Here is a 16,034-nt window from a genome sequence, read left to right as displayed (position 1 = left end):
ACGCAGCTTCTCGTCGACGCGAAGTCGCGTGCCTTCGCGTGGGGGGCGAGCTCCACACGGTTTTTCTTTCGACCTCGCCTTCTTCCTTCTTCCTCCCGAACACCGCACGCCAACGCACCAACACCCCAACAACTCTCGGTCCTCCCACCATGGCATCGTCTGCTGGAATGACAGAGTACGTGACGCTCGTCTCACGGGACGGCTTTGAGTTCAAGGTGCTACGTTCGGCGGCAAACATCTCCGGTGCCATCAGGCGCATGCTGGATCCGACTAGTAAGCCTCCCAAGTACTCGCCTCAAGGCACATGTCGCTGACGACGTTCGCTGCAGACAACTTCGCCGAAGCAAAGAGCAACCGCTGCGTCTTTGAGAACATCAACGGCGTCGTGCTGGAGAAGGTCTGCGAGTACTTGTACTACAACGACAAGCACAAGGATACGAAGGACGTCCCGGACATGGACATCCCGCCTGAGCTGTGCCTGGAACTGCTCATGGCGGCCGACTACCTAAATGGTGAGCACCCGGTCTCGGTCGCGCAACCTTGCACAGGAGCGCGCCTTTCGCTGACCACCTGCAACGCAGTTTGATGCTGAAGTTCGCTCATTGTGTGTGCAACGCGTTTGAGGGCATGAGTCGCACACGTCAGCCCGGCTGAGCCGGTGGGACGAGCATGGTACACACGATTCTCACATTAATAAACGGAGCCTTCGGAACGTCAGCCTTCCAAGAGAGACAAGGCTAGACCAGTGTAGTAGTTCCAGATGGGCGTAGTGCGCTGCCCCCGCACCCTCGGCTGTGTTCTTTGAGTCAAGCTGTGATTCAGCAAGCCAAGTGATGCCGACCGCGGTAAGTTCCGGTACAGCATCACGAGCATATACGTTCAACGCCTACGCTCCGTGGGTTGGACGCCTATAGTTGATGCGAGAGCAACATTCGTCCCCTCTATTCAGTCTGCTTCCTTCAACCGTGGATCTCAGGCCTTATTCCAGTCGGACACATTCTTTCCCTCTTCGCACCAATGCAGAGAGTAAGCAATCAATATGTTCTTTTTTACGGCGTGTTTTTGTTTCCAGGTGTGAATGACCGTCTCTCCGCCTCATCCGCTTCAACGATCCCGTTAGGCGCGATTGTGGGGCAAGTGAAGCTTGAATCTTGCCCACGTCTCAAGCTTCGCTCTATCGAGTCAACGCCGTCTGACTCGTGTGATTGCATGCTTGCCTTTCCACTTGTCTTTTGCATAGAAATAAGAGCTGGCCTTCGCTGCGGCCCGATCCCTGCACATTGTGGTGGACGGAAGGATGTAATCGACCTTCGACGAGTCGAGACATGACGTCGAGCCTTCCTTGCCGTTCTCCGACCGTCTGCATTCCCTATTATTTTCAAGATCAGCCCAAGTGAGGGGGCCCCGCCAGCCCTAATCAGCGCTGAAATCAGAAACACCCCACCTGTCGAGTGTAGCCAGTCGCCCCGAGTTAGAAGTCAAATGATGGAAGGATTCTTTCTCGTCGTTTGCCACCTCCTCACTTCTCCTTCTGATGAGTAGGACCTCTGTCCCCGCGGGCTGGACGCCTCTTCCAGAAACAGAAACCGGCTCGAAGAATTACGACTCTAGTCTGCATGCGCAGTGTAACCGGCAGACGTCACAGTGAAGGCAAAGAAAGACCAAGGCGAGATATACGCCAAGCAACTGTCTTTGAGCCCTGCAGGGAGGGGGGGTTGCTCTCTTTCCTTGCACATGCATAGATGCAAGAAACACTGATGCATGACTAAGTAACTGTTGACTGCAGATAAATGACCGCAGGTGCAAGTGCTTCACTACCTGCTCATCTGTTTGTCGGAAAATGCCGGATCGTGCGGGGGAGAAAGAGAGGATAAGGGATCCATTTCTTCATCTGCCGAACCCTGCTCCATCGCAAAATCCCGTCACTCGATGTGATTTTCAGGATTGAGCCTAATCGACAGTCTATCAAATGGGAGAAGTCGATGCTATGAAGGAACTATGACGAGTGTACACGTGAAGGACCGCAGGCATGGCAGTTGCAGACCAACGGTAGCAATGATGGAATCCGGGATCGAATTCTCTGCGTACTTATCTCATCGCTTCACTCTCTCTTCCACGATCATCCCCCCACGGATGGACCGGCTGGCTATCTGACCGACGAAATCCCATCTTGCCGGCGAGTCATGCCCCGCGACTTTTGGCCCGTGGCGACGCCAATGGCGGAGAGTTGGAGCACAAGCACGGCTCTAGTGGACATGCGGGACGAACGGATGAATGGATACATGGATGATGAAGGAACGGAACAGGAAACAAGAGCCATTACACTAGTCACCGCCGCGCAATGAGTCGAACACGCAGCGTTCTTTTCGTTTTCTTATTTTTTCCCTTCCTCTCACCGGCCTGTTGCAGCATCGCCGGCCAATGAACTTAGTTGGAAAAAAAAAGAGGCGGCGCCGAAACTAGTGACATTATTCCCGAGACGGTTCCGTCACGAACAGTGTCGATCAGCTTCTTTTTTTCCGCCGAGGGTAGCACTACTTTAGCTTCCTACATACCGCGCCGCGTCGCTGCGTCCCCACACAGGACCCTGAAGAAAGTGGTGGCTATGGTTGGATGCCAACGGCTCTTGGTTACAGGACATCTGTTTCATGACTTGCATCCGATCTCCGCGGTGCGATGGCGTTCGATTGGCTTACGATGACTTGATCAATTGCTTCTTCATCGCTGTGTCAAATGCCTCCTGTTTGTTTTTTTCCCTGGGGTCTAGAAAGGTGGCAGAAGGATTCTGAAGCGAAAATAAAAAAAAAAAGTAGATCTGCCTTTCGGCGTATGGTTGTCGTTTGCTGCTGTACAGATCACTTACCTAAATGGGGTAGCCGGACGCCGCTAGATATAGTAAGGATGTGCTCCCACAGCATTTCCTCCCCCTCATGCTATAGCAAATCTGATAACAGACGTGCCGCTCTAATGCAAGCCACAGGGCTGGAGACTTACGAATACCTGCGGCATGTACTATCATCCTTTGGCCACCTCAACCCAGCTGCTTGCACCAGAGCGTCGACAGGCGCCAACGCTTGCGCCAGCGCCAACGCCAACGCCGGCGCCCGTCAGGAAGAATATTGCGCAATGCACACACCTCGACAGGGTCTGAACGCGACCTCCCCGCCATTCCCCTGGAGGGAGCTTCCCTGCTCGTCGTGCTCCCGTCTAAAGTTGCAGGATTGCAAGCACGAATAGGCGTCGTCCTGGTTCTGGCACGATTCGCTGTCCTATCGAGAAAGGGCCTGCTCAATGCGCACCCGCACGGCCCGCTGATCTATATGCAAGCAAAAGCCATTGGTCATTCCGCTCCCATCATCACCGGTCACTCCAACCATGTGGTAGCGAAGGACCGCGCCTGACTCCGCGGGGAAAAAAAAAAAAAAAAAGAGACGGCGCCCCGCCATGGAGCGCGGAAAGCGCGTGATTTTCCTCGACCTGATTCATTTCTCTCATGGCAGTGGGTCGGGCCGGTTCCTGCAGCTGACGAGCTTCCTTTTTCACGCACCCGCAGGGAAAAACAACGTCTCCAGCTAGCTTTCGGAAAGAAAAGACGAGCGGGGGCGGGTGCCAACACAGGCAGTGCGACGGAGGTATGGTCCGATTCTGGGGTACAACAAGACGTTTCCGAAAGCTCCGGCCACCGAAAGAGGGCATCCAGGAATGGGTTGGTTGTCTTAGATGCTGCCCAAGTGCGGCGATCAACAGGGCTGAGGGCGCTTTGCCTCTCGTCCACCAGCAGCGCGGTTTCAGAGTTTCTGGCGCGATGTCATCGCACATTAGCGCGCCATGCTTCCCTTTCGCGGTGGGCGGGTGGTGGTGTGGTTGTGTGGGGAGAGAGAGAGGGGCGCACTTTCGGCCGTCTTCCACTCCACCCGAGCTCCACTGACCAACGAAGCCCCCCACGTTTCTTCACCTCTGCACACCGTTTTGATCGTCCCCTGTCGCAATCCGGGATGCAGGCTAATGATGCGAGATAAGAGTGGAGATGTTGGGTGCTGGATCCATGAACAAGAAAAGATGCTCGTTGCGGCTAGCGCTCGCACGACGACGTCACGGCGCCAGCCCACGAATATAGAAAAAGAGGAGCCACCGCGAACCTTAACCCATTGTTTTTCCCACTCGCTGCGTCGTGTCTTTTTCGCCACAGCTGCGACGACACGACGCGAAGCTGACCGCAGCAGGCGCGTGTGACGTACGGCTGTTCTGTTGCCTGACACAGAGCGGATTCGTAAGGAAGTTGCTCAGCCGCGATGGCGGTGGGGGAAACCAAAGCCACTCCGCGCGCGTCCGGGAAGGAAATAAGTGGTGGCCGTTAGGGATCCGCGAGACCCTGGCGACGGACGTCATCCGCGCACGCGTGTGCGTCGCTTTCCTCGGCTGGCGGCCGAGACCCACAGCTTGCGGTGTCGCAACTAGCGCGAGATGGGGCGCTCGGGCAGTGAGGTCACACGCAGCGGTGGAAAAGATGGAGAACGGAGGAGAGCAGAAAGGAGGGCGCTCAGGAAGATCCCGGCACGCGACCCCTGCGCGGCCCTGCGTCAGAGCGCAGCAGGCATCAAGCCAAACAACAGGCTGCGGATGTACCTTAGGCACCTCCGGCCGCGACAATTTTAGCACCGCGTCGTCGCACAGAAGGATCGTCCTGCCGTCGTCGTCAGGGTCGCGCGTCGAGCCGAGTAATCAACCCAAGTCACTCCAGACAGGGGTCGCAGGAGCCACGGCGATCGGCAATGTCGTCGTCTCGTGGGGCGCTCGTTGATGCGCGTGGGCTCCCCAGCCCGCAGCATGCCAGAGCCTTAGCCGGCCGAGGTGGCTTCCCCTTTCTTTCAAAAGGGTCTGGTCTGGCCTGTTCATGCAATTCCTCTCTCCCGATCATATTGCTTTATAAGGTCCCCTGCATACCCACTCTCGACCTCACCTCCATTACCCTTTCAGGACCTCTCCACCACCCCGACCTTTGCCGCCATGGCCTCCTCGAAATTCATCGAAGTCCTCGACACAACCACCCAGCCCACCTACTCGGGCTACAACGTTAGCCTCGAAGACATCCTCGCCGAGACCCAACGGCGCTGTTCCACCAGCGACATGCCCGCCGCCTCCAAGCCGCGAAAGGACAGCAACTCGGGCGCTTCCACCTCGTCAGCAGACTCGTCCACACCGTCGAGTCCCACCAGTCCAACCATGCGCAACCGCCTGCGCCGCTTCACGCTTGCGGGCGTGGCGAAGAACCGCTAGCAAAACGGCGCCTGCATGCATCCACGCACGTGTGTTTTTTTGGGAGCGGTGTGCCTGGCGTTTTCATTGGGCTCGAGGCTAGAAGCGGCTTCTTTTCTTCCTCCGCCGCCGATCATCTCACTATTTCGATTCCCCGCATTTGGAGATTCACTGGTCTTCCTTAGCGCGCTTTTCGGCTCTGCCTCCCCATTCGCCTGCCTCGTGCTCACGCGCGCTGTCAGCGATGGCAGTATTTTTTTTTATTAGGCGGCAGTGTTTCTCACGAGTGGCTCATCAGCCTGGCCTGGCGCACCGCATATGCACGCCGGAACGTTTTCTGCTTGTTTCCTTCTCACCCGGGTTTTCACGGGGCGGTGGCGTGTAGCACACGCAAAACCAACGAGGACAATTGCCGGCCGGCCTAGTTTTTTTTTTTCTGTCTTGTCTTGGGCGATCGGCTGGCGGTGCTGTGTTGTGGTCACACGACGCGATGCGCGCTCACGTGTGGGGTGAGCGGGAATGTGTGCGCCCTTCACTGTGGCGCTCCCCTCCGCAAACTGCTCCGCCCCCCCTGCTCACCACCCATGATGGGTCTCCCGACTTCTCCCTTTAGCAATCTTCGATGCTTCGACGAATCTCGATTTCGCAATCTCGCCCTGCGTTCTGGACTCGCCGCTCCACTTGGCAGAAGCCGCATCATGCGCCGCGAGCAGCGCCGGACAATCGCCGGTTTACGAAGAGGGGGAAACTCCGATCAAGAGCGAGGGATTTCAAAGGAAGGGAGATAAGCTGCTCTCTCTGCTGCGGCAGTGACCGCACATGCACGTCAGCGCCAGTGCAGCCAACATCTTTCCCGCCTCCGCATGCAACATGCACATGTCGAACGGTTCTGCATTGCTGTGCGAGCTGCGGCTGCTTTCCCGGCGATTGGATGGGCGCAGTCGTAGTTGAGGAACTCGGCCGAACATCTTCGCCTAACCGGGCTAAGATGCGTCTGACTTTATTCCCGTTGGACGAGGCACAGACGCCGTGGTGCGCGGATGCGCCCGCCCGCTTTTCACTTGTTGGTGCCTTTTCCCGCATCATCTGGAGAATAGCTGTCGATCGCGCAAACGAGCAGCCGACGTCAGATGTTTCCTGTCCCAAGCCGCACTACCGACACCGCAGCAACGGGACGGCACGGTTCAGACCTTCTCAGGAACGCCTCTGGTCTTTCCGACCGGTCGCCGAACGAACGTCACGTCAGTTCCGCAGGGCTGGCCGCCACCAAACAGGAAATTTTCAATAGCGCCATCCCTGGTCTGTCGTTTTCCGCGACGAGAGGGAAAGCCGTGCGGCTCAATCTAGAACGTTTGATCGACCGCAGCGGATAGATGGGCCTGGCTATCGTTTACCGACTGATGTGCCTTGCCTTGCTGGCTTCCACACTCGTCATCGCTGCTTTGCTACTCCTCGTCACTGTGCGCGCATCTCGGGCTGTGGACGAGACTATCGATTCTTTCTCCCCTCGATGAGTCGGTCCGACCGTTCCATCGGTTTCGGAGTCGCTTCCGACAACACTTCTTCATCACGATCGGTTTTATTTTTTTTTTCGATACGAGCGGGCGCACTGTGGTCCTCTCATTGACTTTTTGGCCATGACGACATTCATGCTGTCTGTCTCGTCCCGGCCACACATTGGTCCCAACAAACCATGAACGCTTGTCGGTTTTCTGTTTCTGTTCCTGGTTGCCGTTACTTTCACAATTCTTTTCCCTTGGCGAGGCTATTTTTGGAACTCGGCTTGATTTGTAGATCTCACACAACTGAGAACGACGAATAGGTTCAGGCGTTTTCACCATCTGTTTTGATGACTTTATCTGACGAATGATGCACGAATCATACCCTTTCCCCCTTTCTCCTTTCAGTTCTCCGGATGGGAAAAAATATTATATTATCGTATATATTTATTAACAGAGCATGCCGTCTTCTTTTCTTCAAGAAAACAAAAGACAGTTTCAATAAGGGGCAAAACGCCTAGAGTCCACAAGACAATTCCTCATTTCCGCTATGCGTTCAAAGATGCTCTGGACTGCAGATATCACCAGATGGACTAGACAGAGTGTCGAACCACCCATGTTGAATTTTCTTTTCTCGCTGTTTTCGCCAGAGTCCCGAAAAGGCTGGACCCCGCCGGTCGTATTGCTGTCTCGGTGCCATGCTGTGTGCCCTGTTATGCATTGCGTTGTATGTATGTATGTATGTACCTCATATACATAGTGCAGAAAAGCAAAAAAGACCGGTCTAGAATTCGCAACTAATCTCGATTTCTTTTTGCACCTCTTTTGGGACGTTGCTTCGTCCCCTTTAGCCATGCACTAAGGCTGTTTGGCCGTCTGCTTTGGAAAGGGAAAAGAGCCTGCCGGCCCAGCCCAGTCGTCATCGTCAATCATACGATCCCCGCCTACCACCAAAATGAAAGTGAAAACGTCTCATGTTACACCGCTCTACGTACGTTCCCAACGGCACGGGAAATTGCGCAGTGGAGCATTTAACAAGAAGGGCAAAAATGCAACGAGAGATCCCGAACACGAACCATCAACGGTGCGCTTACACGAGGTTGAGATGAGGAGCAAGGAAACGACAGGGGAAACGGGATCGCAAGTTCCTTGCCCTTCACTCAGCCGAAGAACCGACCTTCTCCCTCCTCTCCACCCAGCTAGCTCATAGAACAGGAGACACGGGGTAAAAGAAAAAAAGAAAAATGGACACAGCGTCCAGACGCAAGCAATCTATCGTTTTCTTTGCCCATCTTTGCTCCCGTCAACACCGTTCTCACAAGCCCGCGGTTGCCAACCTTCTCCCGCTCCCCACCGTCTCCCAATCCTTTCTAGCTCATCAAAACCATTTCGTGCTCTTGGTCTGCGAGCGAACCTTATCAGCGCGCCATTGACTCTCCTTGGTGCCTGGAAGACTCGAACCAGTCAGAGCATGCTAACTTTAAAAGAAAAATAAGCGTCCAATCACACCTTACCACGAGGCCTGAATGACTAGATGGTCTGCAGGGGAGAGAAGATGGAAGGCACCCGTGCTTCAAAAAAACATGGGTTGGAAAACCGTTGGGCCTGTTCAAGATATTGAGGCGGCGGGGGCCCGATCGCTCGTAAGCCACTCCTCGGCCCCATGTTCAGTGGGGTTCTTCAGCGGTGTCGTTGGATAAGTGGCCCGTTTTGCCGGTTGGTGGGATTATTTCTTTTTTTTAACTATAATATTGTCTGCTAACTCTCTCTGCATCATCTTCCTTGTGGGTCCAAATAGCTCCGTCCCTTGTTGTTACTGCTGGTGCCGCAGCAAAATCGTTGAGATTTCCTCGGAAGCGAACGCCGGCGTTGCTTCGCTGGGTCATGGTACATGCACTGCATAATTCACACCGTTCTCTCCGATCTCCCAAGGCGTACTTTTCTCCCATATAAATGGAGCAATTCGTCACCCCGGGTCATGAGGATGTCCCTCTTGACGCTGGCTGACGCAAGCTTCCTAAACGCCGATTCGCTCGAATAAATAATTGCGAATGCGGTGGCCGATTTGTACTTGTGTCGCTTAATCGGAATATTCAGCCGGCAATATCCATGACCAGTGTCTTTTCCTCTGGATTTGATACCTGCCGGTAGCGCAAGGATTGGTCAGGGGTCATCATCATTCCAGCGGCGTTAGGGAGGCCTGATAGAGCATGCTACCCTTGGCATGTGCATGCCACAAGGACAGCCAATTGATGCAGCGGATAATGTGGAGCAGCAGCGTTTATTGCAGTTCCTCTGGTTTATTCTTCCCCCTTTTCTTCATGGACTTTTGTTTTATCTTTGACCGGGCGCTTTCTAGGTCTGCAGTTGTCTGTATTGTCGAGTCACGGCGTCAGCCTGGTGTTCTGGAATTTTAGTCCCAGGAACCTTCCTGGGCTTCAGCGGGGCTGTTGTTTTCATTCGCGTACGTTTGAAGACCCTCGAAGAAGGATGTCGCAGTATCTGACTGATCAAAGACCGTTCCCGATTGGTCGTTCGTGCTGTTGCCGTCGTTGCTGTTGGAGCCGGTGTTGTTATCACCGTTCTGTTGGTTAGTAGAGGCTGTCTCGCTGCTGTGGACAGTACGGAGATGCTGGTGAAAGTTGTCGCTTCTTGAGAAAGCCTTTGAGCAGTATTGGCATTGGAAGGGTTTCTCCCCCATGTCTAAAATCCGTAAGTGGGCAGCTTGCAGGATTTATGAATGCAACATTTCACTTACGGGTAGTCTTCTCATGGCGTACTCGATGTTCGATTCTGCTGAAGATCCTCTGACAGTACTGGCATCTCCTCTTCTCCATGCGACGAGCGGCGGCCTCACTCTCGACGGGGGAGATGGGCACTTGAGCACCCGGTTCGGAGGGAGGCATATCGGAATCTTTTGGAGGCCTTCCACGCTTCTTTCTCAACGAGTTGTCGTTGACGCCCTCGCCCAATGCGCGTTTGTGCGCAAGGTTGCTGTAGCCGTTACTGAAGTTGTTAGCGGATATGTCACATCGTTGCAGATGGCGCTGGCTGGGCATGAAGCGGGAAACCATGCGGAGATTCAATACTCACTCTTCGCCGGTACGAATCTTCAACAAAGCCTCAGCGTTCCTATACGCAATGCCCTCCACATCCCTCCCACTCACAAGGCCGCTGTTCCAGAGGTCATCGATGAATTGTTTGCCTTTCTCATTAGCCGAGAAGGGATAGTCGACGCTGAGCATGATCTTGTCGGGAGATGTGACCTTCAACAAGCATGTCATGGGAGCGAGCGAGAACATGCCCGATGTGGTGATCCAGATGTTGCTCTCCCAGACTTGGCGGAGCCCACGCTGGCGGTTCCACTCGGGCGTGTTCATGCCCTCGGTGATATCGATGATGCGGTCCAGCTGGAACGGCAACATCTCTCCCATGTGCCCAATGACGATCTTTAGTTTCGGGAAGAGGTCGAACAGGCCAGCGGCGTACAGGCGGAGGACGTGGAGGCCGACGTCGCAGTGCCAGCCCCAGCCCCAGGCGCCCAGCATCTGGGCAATTGGCTCCGAGTAGTGGCCGCGGTACTGGTAGATTTTGTCCTGGGAGGGGAAGGCGGGATGGATGTAGACAGGCACGTCCAGGCCCTGGGCAGTGGAAAAGACGGGCCAATAGCGAGGGTCGTCGTAGAAAGAGCCTTTGTGATGGTTGCTGACCAGAGCGCCGACGAAGCCAAGGTCGCGCACGCAGCGGTTCAACTCCTCGGCTGCAGCTTGGGGATCAACCATGGGCAGGAGGGCAAAGGCAGCGTAGCGGGTAGGATTTCTCCGGACGGTCGCGGCCAAACGGTCATTGGCCCCGCGGCAGACGTGTGGAGATGGATCGACAGGCGCGTGGGAAAGAACTTGCATGGAGATGGAGTTGGCGTCGAGGTCGGCGAGGCGGTCGTCGCCCAGCGAGGCCAGCTTGTCCATCAAGGGCTGGGGGAAGGCGGAATAAGCGAATGCATCCTCCTGCGAGGTGCCGAGCACCTGATGATCAACATAGTGCTCCTCCAGCGTGACGAGAGGCATCGAGGAAGCCATGGTGGAAAATTGGCGGGTGCGGTCCAGGGGGCGTCTGTATGGCTGTGGCCTCGACCAGGACGAGACACATGTCAAGCGGAAGGGCGAGTCAGCACAGTGCCAAGCTATCGCGGAGCCTCGCGGTGCTGATGGGGGAGGGCTCCATGTGGCGTCTGGTCCACTGCAGAGGTTGTCTGGCGGGTTACGTCAAGCTCCCAGCACGCGCGCCTGGAGACGCGAACCGGGCGCGCTAGCCGCACGGGGTCCGCGAGCTCTGCGCCTCAACCGCCACCACTCCGCGCCTTGCCTCCCCCACCCTGCCCGCAGTCGCCCTTCCGAGCTTTGTGGAGCTGCACCGAGCCGCGTCGCTCACCATGGCCGCCCAGGACCAGTCCCGCTTCGCCATCCACGAGGCCTGCCGCGAAGGCAAGAGTGCGCACTGCCCGCTGCCCCGCTCCCCGCTCCGCTCCGCTGACGTCTTGCCCAGCTGCCGCCGTGGAATCGCTGCTCAACGTCCGTCCACGCTCCGCTCCATTCCCCATCTCCCGCTGAGCCCATTAGGCCAATCCGAACCTTGCGACCCGTCGCGACGACGACGACCGTTTGCCCATCCACTGGGCTGTCTCGTACAACCGCATACCCATAGTCTCGCAGCTCATCCAGACCAAGAACTTCGACGTCGACGCCCAGGCACGCCGCCACAATCGCCTTTGTCATAGCTCGACGGCTGATCCGCGTTGCAGGATGGCTCTGGCTGGACGCCGCTGATGATGGCTGCGAGTCTGAAAGATGCCGACGAGCTGGTAGACCTTCTGCTCTCCCGCGACGCTGACGTCAACATGAAGAGTAGGTTACACGCTGGCCGTGCGTCCCTCACAATGCAGCTGACTTTGCGCTCCAGACAACAACGGCCAGGTTTTGCCCCTCTCTCGTTCGCTGCTAACAAAGAATGCTTACTGGCCGCGACAAGACCGCCCTGCACTTCACCGCCTCGAAGAACAACCTCGATACCGCACGGAAGCTCGTTGCGAAGAAGGCGTCGGCCCGCGTGAAGGACAAGCGTGGCCAGCTCGCTCTGCACCGCGCCGCAGCAGTCGGCTCGGTTCCTATGATCAAGCTGCTACTGCAAGCAAATAGTCCGCTCAACGCGACTGATATGGACGGAATGACCGCGCTGCATCACAGTATGTGGGAGACGGATCGAACAAGACGAACGGGGGACGACACGCTGACGGACACGCATAGCCATTGCTGAGGGGCACGGCGATGCAGCCTTAGTGCTCCTTAAAGCCGGCGCTGACACGGAGAAGAAGAGCATTGACGGGTCGCTTGCGATTGAGCTTGCGCCAGATACCAAGGTGAAGATTGATCTCCTGGCCCAAATTCGTGCCAGCGTGCTGACAATGCAGATCATGAACTATATCATCCAGAACGCAGAGCTCGAGGGTATCGAATTGACTGCCCCTCGCCCTTGAAAGGGCTCTTTCTGGATTTGTCCTCACAGTCTGAAGGATCAGATATGCTGCCAGTAAATATACCCCCCAAGAGTGAACATGGCATTATTTTGCTCTGGTGGTAGCCTTCTAGACAAAACACGTTGACCTATGTATCCAAGCGCGAACAGTCTCTGGTAAGTGTTTTGAAAGGTAGGTGGACACTTGTTGCACGCTGTATCTGACCATGCATGGCGAGTGATACTCTGCGAGTTGGCAGCACTGAAATAACCATAGCATGAAGAGAGAATGTGATGCATGTAGAAAAAGTTCCGGCAAATACCAGTAACAAAAGTCCAGAGGAATACACTGCCATTATCAATGTCGACTATATCGATATCTGCATCTGTGGCACCTGGACTCAAGCTTTACTGTGCGAAAGAGAATCGAAGTTGTACAATGCCAGCCAGAAAATACCAAACGCCGCGAATGCTTCCATGATTGCATAAACATCATTGACGACAGCCATCGCGTACATACACACATGGCTCGGTGCTGTGACCAAAATAGCATGTCCAGCTGGATACACAGATGGAAACAGCGCGCAACACTCATCCACTACACTCGAAAAGGGATACACCCACTGTCACCGTCCCCTTCACCGCCGCTACTTCATTGTTCTCTCCACCAGATCCTTATAGATCTTCTTGAGGTCTTCGACGTCATTCTGCAGCTCCTCGACCTGCTCACTCTTCTCGCCGAGCGCCTCAAGTGTCGTTTCGTAGCGAGCGTTGACATCACGCAGCTCTTGACGAAGCTGCTCAACGAGCTTCCCTTGGGCGCGTTTCTCATCGACCTCGCGCATCAGCGCGACAACCTCCTCGCGCGCCTCGTCCCGCTGGGCCGCCAGCCGCGCCATCTCTTCCTTTGAAACGGCCTTCTCTGACTCGAGCCGGCGGACGGCGGCACTCATGCGCTCGACCAGCTGCACCGATGGTCCTGCGTTGCCAACGGTGCTGACGGAGATCATATCCGCAGCGGTGCGGTGCGGAGACGAGGAGCGCTCGAAGGCGTCGGCCGAATCGTCGACAGTGTGGATGGACGGCGGGGCGGCCGGGTGGCTGGATGAGAGGTGGAGACCGTTGTGACCGTTGGCGTTCGTTGATGACGAATCCTGGCGCTGCGGCGTCCCGGGCAGGCCGGATATGCGTTGCGACGAGCCCATGCGCCGAGGCTGCGGCTCCAGCGATAATAGCAGCTCTGATGACACGTTCTTCGGGATGCTGCGCCGCGAGTGCAAGCCTAGAGACTGCTCGCCCGAGTGCTTCCGGCCGAACATGGTGCCCGGCAATGACGGCGTTTGTGGTGTGAGGAAGTGGCCCTGACTGTCACCTGGGCCAGAGACAGGGGAAATTGTGGATTCGAGTCGCCATTTGGTCTTTTCTTCCTCGATTTTCTGGGCCAATTCGGCTTCCCAGACCTTTTTTTGTTGCTCAAAGCTTGCGTTGGTGTTCTCGAGTTCTTTCTCCACCTGAGCTAGCCGTGACTGCAGTTTAGACATCTGCGTCTTTTGCTCGGCAAGCTCGTGCTCCAGGGAACGCGCCTGCTCGCTGGTGTTTTCGAGTTCTTCTTCCAATTTGCGGGACTTGGAGTTCACTTCCCGCGCCTTGCGTCGAATTTCAGATTCGCGTTTAGCGAGTTCGTCGCGCTCTTTCTCCAGAGCCGCAACCCGAGCCGTAAGGCTGTTCTCGATGCCTTGCCAATTCTCGCTAGCAAGAGAATACTGAGTCTGTAGTGTTTCAATTTGACGCAAGAGCTTGATTTGTGAATCGCCGGATGGGTTCGACGAGACTTCTTCGGAGCGAGCGCGGAGCACTTCGAGCTTCGTCTCAAGGTTCTGTGATGAAGCATGGTCAGCCAAGTTTACTTAGGAAAGTGCCTGGATAGGTGCGTACCGTAATCTCGCTCCGCAGCTCCGCCTCCAGCACCGTTGCCCTCTCTTGTTGCCGAGTAGATTCTTCCCTGGTCTCGCGAGCTTCCGCTCTCGCCCGTTCCTCAGCAAGCTTCTTCTCAACTTTGAGATCCGCGAGCTCCTCCTCCAGCTCCGACACCCGCTTTTGCTCTGCTGCTGCCGCGTTATTCTGGGCTTTCCTCTCAGCTGCTTCGGCACGTTCATTTGCGGCATTTAACTGCCGCTTCAAGTCTGCGATCGTGCTTGTCGATTCCTCGCGCTCCAATTTGAGCGAGCTGGCTTCTTTTTCAATCTTCTCGAGCTGTTTGACTTTCTGCTCAGCTGACTTGGCTACAGCCTCAGCTCGCTTTGCTCGTTCAGTAGCCTCGCTTATGCTGGTTTCTGCCTTTGCCAGCTTCTTCTTGAGATCTATAACAGTCTTTTCGTCTTGCCCAATCTTGGCACGGAATTTCTTGATGCTGTTTGAAAGGTTCAGCTCTTTCTTTGACAGTGTCTGCCCCTCTTCCATGAGTAGAGCTATTTGCTCGTCTTTTTCGGCCAGCTTCTGCTCCAAGGATCCCTGCTCTGCCTCGTTCGCAGCCGCACGGGCCTGTGAAGCAGCCTGGCCCGAGAGATATTTCAATTTGGATTGCAGCGCATCAATGCGCTCGAGGTGCGCAGTTATCTCATCGCGGTGTGTTTTGGTGAGTTCTTCGTACGACTGTCGGAGGGCTGCAACGTCTTCCGGCTCGGTGACGGGGGCACTGAGATCAAGGCTCGAGCCGGCGTCGGGAACAGAAGCTGGAGTCCCAACGCGTGACGGTGGATCAATTGGAGTGTCGGGACGGCCAGAGTCCATTGACGCACGGGGAGAGTCGGTCCTGCTTCCTTCTTCCGGCTGTAATGTGGCCCTTTCCCCAGCCTTTCCAACACCATCGTCGTCGTCTGAAGACCTGGGCGCAGAGGGCTTGTCGTTTTGGAGCGATGAAGATGGCTGGGGCTCAGAGAACCTCGAGTCTACGCTTGTGCGCGAGGTGTCGGCGCCGTTGGTGGGCGTGCCGGTGCGCGACGGGAGCTCGGATGACGGACGTCCGGAGCGTTGGGCATCAGACTTCACAGCTTTGGCCAGTCGTTCCTGGAGGCGGTCGTTTGTGCGGGAGCGAGACGGGGTGCGGTCGAGGCCTGCATGCGGTCAGTCCGGCGGGGCGGGGGAGAGCTGGCGCGGTGGTGTGGCTACCTTGCTCGGCGGCGGCCTTCTTCCGCAGGGCGTCGTCGGCCCTGCTGCGCGCAGAAGCCTGGTCGTCCTCGGCGAGAATGGTGTCCAGGCGCGACTCGAGGCCGGCGACGGCGCCCTGCAAGAAGGAGCCCCATCCCTTCGCGGGCTGCTTGGGCTTCGCGGGTGCGCTCATGCTGCTGTGTAACTGGGTGGTCGCTGTTCAGCCGGCTCGCAGGCGGTCTAGCGCAATCTCCGGCGTTTGTGCTGTTTCATCGCTTGCGCGGTGGTCAAGGGTGCAGAGTGCGTCTGGCGCGCGTCTCTGGACATGCGGAAGGGCGATGGTGGGTATGTTGGGTTCGTGGCCTGAAGTTACGTCGGCCTGCAAGGGTCCGGGCCGCACGGACAGAGGAATGGGCCAGGGTGCCCGCGATGATGCGCGATCGCCGCTCCGTGGCTCCAGAGCTCCATGCCGTAGCGCTCTCCACCAAGCACCTGCACTAACCATCCCCGTCGCGCCTCTCGCTGCGAGGAAGAACGACGGGCCGCAAAGGTTATGTCGACCTCGCCTCTGCAGCCGCTGGCGCTCCAGCACGCGCTCCGCATCCCGTGTTGACCTCCATC

The 16,034-nt window shown here is 56.4% G+C and overlaps 5 protein-coding genes across 5 annotated transcripts; 3 read left to right on the top strand and 2 right to left on the bottom strand.

Moving 5' to 3' along the window:
* Positions 1 to 149: 149 nt before the first annotated feature.
* On the top strand, positions 150 to 586 carry LTHEOB_9050 (Transcriptional elongation regulator; the record flags this gene model as incomplete). Its single annotated transcript, XM_035518596.1, has 3 exons — positions 150 to 273; positions 330 to 512; positions 582 to 586. 3 exons carry the CDS (start codon positions 150 to 152, stop codon positions 584 to 586), a joined length of 312 nt encoding a protein of 103 aa, XP_035369080.1.
* A 4,421-nt stretch (positions 587 to 5,007) lies between these two features.
* On the top strand, positions 5,008 to 5,277 carry LTHEOB_9049 (uncharacterized protein; the record flags this gene model as incomplete). Its single annotated transcript, XM_035518594.1, has 1 exon — positions 5,008 to 5,277. The coding sequence occupies one exon, from the start codon at positions 5,008 to 5,010 to the stop codon at positions 5,275 to 5,277; it is 270 nt and encodes an 89-aa protein (XP_035369079.1).
* Positions 5,278 to 9,168: 3,891 nt separating this feature from the next.
* Positions 9,169 to 10,834, bottom strand: LTHEOB_9048 (Amidohydrolase 2; the record flags this gene model as incomplete). The annotated part of the gene is made up of 3 exons (XM_035518593.1): positions 9,169 to 9,458; positions 9,514 to 9,761; positions 9,849 to 10,834. The coding sequence occupies 3 exons, from the start codon at positions 10,832 to 10,834 to the stop codon at positions 9,169 to 9,171; spliced, it is 1,524 nt and encodes a 507-aa protein (XP_035369078.1).
* A 353-nt stretch (positions 10,835 to 11,187) lies between these two features.
* On the top strand, positions 11,188 to 12,288 carry LTHEOB_9047 (Proteasome regulatory particle subunit protein; the record flags this gene model as incomplete). The annotated part of the gene is made up of 7 exons (XM_035518592.1): positions 11,188 to 11,245; positions 11,301 to 11,326; positions 11,375 to 11,491; positions 11,557 to 11,659; positions 11,715 to 11,728; positions 11,784 to 11,997; positions 12,059 to 12,288. 7 exons carry the CDS (start codon positions 11,188 to 11,190, stop codon positions 12,286 to 12,288), a joined length of 762 nt encoding a protein of 253 aa, XP_035369077.1.
* Positions 12,289 to 12,913: 625 nt separating this feature from the next.
* On the bottom strand, positions 12,914 to 15,606 carry LTHEOB_9046 (M protein repeat protein; the record flags this gene model as incomplete). Its single annotated transcript, XM_035518591.1, has 3 exons — positions 12,914 to 14,143; positions 14,202 to 15,379; positions 15,435 to 15,606. The coding sequence occupies 3 exons, from the start codon at positions 15,604 to 15,606 to the stop codon at positions 12,914 to 12,916; spliced, it is 2,580 nt and encodes an 859-aa protein (XP_035369076.1).
* Positions 15,607 to 16,034: the final 428 nt, after the last annotated feature.

Source organism: Lasiodiplodia theobromae (assembly GCF_012971845.1).
Source record: "Lasiodiplodia theobromae strain AM2As chromosome Unknown scaffold_30, whole genome shotgun sequence".
Taxonomy (NCBI): Eukaryota; Fungi; Ascomycota; class Dothideomycetes; order Botryosphaeriales; family Botryosphaeriaceae; genus Lasiodiplodia; species Lasiodiplodia theobromae.
Note: the sequence above shows the minus strand (reverse complement) of the source record. Positions and strands in the feature narration are given on the sequence as shown.